The sequence below is a fragment of the Propithecus coquereli genome, unplaced genomic scaffold (genome assembly GCF_000956105.1).
Source record: "Propithecus coquereli isolate 6110/MARCELLA unplaced genomic scaffold, Pcoq_1.0 Scaffold27, whole genome shotgun sequence".
Taxonomy (NCBI): Eukaryota; Metazoa; Chordata; class Mammalia; order Primates; family Indriidae; genus Propithecus; species Propithecus coquereli.
This window is the reverse complement of record NW_012148285.1, coordinates 8,944,429-8,948,038: the sequence shown is the minus strand read 5'-3', so window position 1 is coordinate 8,948,038 and position 3,610 is coordinate 8,944,429. Positions and strand designations below refer to the sequence as shown.

The 3,610-nt window shown below is 43.5% G+C and overlaps 1 protein-coding gene across 1 annotated transcript in view; it reads left to right on the top strand.

Annotated features, from left to right (window-relative positions):
- Positions 1–3,253, top strand: part of RSL1D1 (ribosomal L1 domain containing 1) — a 7,474-nt gene extending 4,221 nt beyond the window's left edge. The window contains 5 exon segments of the mRNA XM_012647737.1: positions 225–270; positions 1,169–1,177; positions 2,217–2,310; positions 2,389–2,514; positions 2,882–3,253. Coding sequence (XP_012503191.1) covers positions 225–270; positions 1,169–1,177; positions 2,217–2,310; positions 2,389–2,514; positions 2,882–3,196 — 590 coding nt within the window. The 3' untranslated portion in view covers positions 3,197–3,253.
- Positions 3,254–3,610: the final 357 nt, after the last annotated feature.

The window sequence follows — 3,610 nt, the reverse complement described above, 5'->3', positions numbered from 1 at the left end:
ATGCAATTCCACAGCTGGTACCAATAGGAACAGCTATGATGGAAATAGTCTATATCTGAGCCATCTCATTCATTAGGCACTAGTTATCTTTGGCTATTGAGCACTTGAAATATGGCTACTGTGTCTGAGGAACTGAATTTTTAATTTTATTATTTTAATTAGTTTAAATAGGCACATAAAGCTGGTGGCTGGTTACTGTATTAGGGCAGCTCCAGATATTAAGGAAAGCAAAGAGTAAGATAAATGTTTAGGGAACATTAGTAGTTCTGGGTTTATAGATTATGCTTTAAGGGCACCGTACCTTTAAAGTGAAGATCCACCTCAGTCTTGGTTTAATTCATTTCTTTTTTGGGGGACACAGTCTTACTCTGTTGCACCAGGTAGAGTATAGTGGCGTCATTTTAGCTCACTGCAACCTCAAACTCCTGGGCTCAGGTGATCCTCCTGCCTCAGCGTCCTGAGTAAAAGGGACTACAGCACACACTGTGATGCCTGGCTAATTTTTTTCTATTTTTAGTAGAGATGGGGTCTCACTCTTGCTTAAGCTGGTCTTGTCGAACTCCTGAGTTCCAGCAATCCTCCTGCCTCTGCCTCCCAGAGTGCTAGGATTACAGGTGTGAGCCACCACGCCTGGCCAGTCTTGGTTTAATTCTTATTAAATGAATTCAGTGTTCATCAGCCTGACTAGTGCCTTTGTGTTGTTACATTCATTTAATCTTACCCAGGGCACTGACCTACGTGGAGCCCCCACACCTAGTCTTAGATAACAGAAAAGACATTTTAGGGTAGTGCTTCTTTTTTTTTTTTATTTTTTAGAAGCCAGTCAAATTTAGCAGTGGGGGGTTGAATACCAACTTTAGTGACACTAATGTTAGTAAGTTCTGATAACCCACTACCATCGGACCAGCCTAGGGTAGTGCTTCTTGATTTCTAAGTGGGCAGAGGATGCTGCTCAGACTATTTTATTAGGCCAAGAGGTAGGTTAAGTTTGAATGCTTGGTAGTATACCAGCTTGGGGAGATAGGGCAAGTTTTAAACATATTTGAAATACATTTTATAAAATAATTCATCCGCTAACGGGGGTATCTGTGTGGGGATGGGTAGCTGCCAGCAGGGCAGAGCTGTAGGGTTCAGCCCTTCCACCCAGAGATACCTCATACCCCAGGAGCTCGTGTAAGTGCCCAAGTGGTCACACATGGCAGAGAACAGGACCACCAGAGATTTCTCAGCTCTGCTCACCAGGAAGGCCAGCCCTCAACAAGAGCGTCTCCAGGTAGAGTAGGGCAGGGTATGGTCGTACAAGACAGGTGGATTCTGGTGTTGCCTTCTGCCTGCAGGTGGGAAGCTGCTTAATTGGACGTGATGAATAGCTCAGAAGAGGTGGTGGGTGGTTGTGCTTGGGCCCCTCTTTGGTTATAGGCTGATGTCAAAGCAGTGCCTCAGGGAGTGGTTAGCTAGAAGCTCCAAGGCCTGGTTCACGGAGTCAGTGAGTAGCTGGGAGAAGGGGACAGTACCACGAAGGCAGTCTCCTGCCCACAGCTTAAAGAAAGTTACAGACAACTGAGGAAAAAAACCTGAAATCATTCTTTCCTCTTTCACCTTTCCCCAACGCAATAGTTTCTTTTCTTCCTCTTCTACCTCTTCTTCCTTCGCTTCCTCTTCCTCTTTCCCCTTCTCCTCATTCTCTTCCTCCCCCACCCCCTTCACTTCTCCCTTCCACTTTCTTCTCACTGTCTTTCCATCTGGGAAACCACGGGCGTGCTTGCAGGCAAGTTGTAACAGAGCGGGCAGATCCCAGTCTTTGATTGATTTTTGAAGGCGGCAGGTAGGGGTTGGGCAGTGGAACTGTAGAGATAGCAGGTGACCCTTCTGGAGGTCATTGCCCAAAGAACAGCCTGAGATCTGCGCACACTCAGCAATGTGAAGGTTTTCCAGGAAGAAGGTCGAACCTCCTCTGGCCCTGCCCACTGACCCTCCTGGCCTCACATGGTTAGGTGCCAGCCATTCGTGGTATGGCATTTTATTTCAGGTAGAAGGAATTTCTAGAGCATGAAAGACGATAATCTTCCTTTAAAATGCATTTAGAACCTGAAGATTTTAATGTTTCTCCCTTTAAAAAACTTTAGGATTATGTATTTATATTTCTCACATACCTGCCTGTGCTTTATTTTGAAAAATTCATTTTAAAAAATCTTTAATACTGTATTAAATTTCAGCACTATACGCATCGGTCACACTGCAATGCAGATTGAGCACATCATTGAAAACATTGTTGCTGTCACAAAAGGACTTTCAGAAAAATTGCCGGAGGTACAGTATTGCAGGCAGGTCAATTGATTATTCACTTAAAAGCAACAAAGTATACATAGATGACATTCTTCGTTTCAGAAGTGGAAGAGTGTGAAACTCATGTTTGTGAAAAGTGAGAGATCGGTTGCCCTCCCCATCTTTTCCTCGTTTGTCACCAGTTGGGATGAAAACGCCAAACAGTGTGTTCTTAGTAAGAAGAAAAACGTGAGTAGAAGTTTCAATCCTGGATAAGATTAATAATCAAGGGTGTAAACTCAGCCCCCAGCCCAGGATTATTCTTTCCTCGCCTCTAAATGTTACTGATTTTCACAAAATTTCTAACTACATACTTCAGATAACCAGATTCTGAAATAATAATATATGACTTAGCTGCATAAAATGCATGTTTGGCAATGAGTTGAAAACAGAGTGGGTTTGGGGTTCAGGTGCTGGCAAGGGAGTTCTCTGTCTGTACAGGTGAAGGCCCTTTCACGGATCTCTGAATAATCTGACTTGCAGGTGCTGAATCAATGCCATTTGTTTATCAACAGAAGTATTGCCTGCTAAAATTATGTATGCTGCTTTTTGATAGGCAACAAAGAAAAAACAAGGAGAAAGACTTCTTAAAAAGCCAAAGGGGAAGAAGAGAAACAGAAAGGTAAAGAAGCAGGCTGCATCAGTCCTAACAAAAGATGATGCGGCCCCTAAAATTAGTGGTCTGCCAATGAAGAAACCTGGACCCCAGAAGGAAAAGACCCTGGAGCATGGGAAGAAGAAGAAAAAACATGGCAAAGTAAAAGCCCAACTTGAAGTGACAAATGAATCCGAAGATGAAATTCCACAGCTGGTACCAATAGGAACAGCTCCAGCTAAAGAAAACGTAGAGGTATTTTTTACTAATATTTGATATTCATAATGGATTGGTTCCGTTGCCGCTGTGTACCAGGCAGGCACCGTACTGAGCGAGGAGTGATAGAAGGTACTAGGGTGAACTGCAAGAACTAGGAAAATAGTTAAAGTGATTTACTTTCCCCTTTTAAATGCTGGAGTGGTGTATAGTAAACACAACCTTTTGTGTAACTTGGGGTCAAGGGAGACTTGGGCATGTTTGTAATTTTAAGAAACATTGCTTGTGGATTTGAAAAGCAGACCAGAGCTGGGCTTGGTGCTTACACCTATAATCCTAGCATTCTGAGAGGACAAGGCAGGAGGATGGCTTGAGGTCAGGAGTTCAAGATCAGCCTGAGCAACATAGGGAGACCCCATCTCTACAAAAAATAGAAAAATTAACCGGGTGTGGTGGCAAGCACCTGTAGTCCCA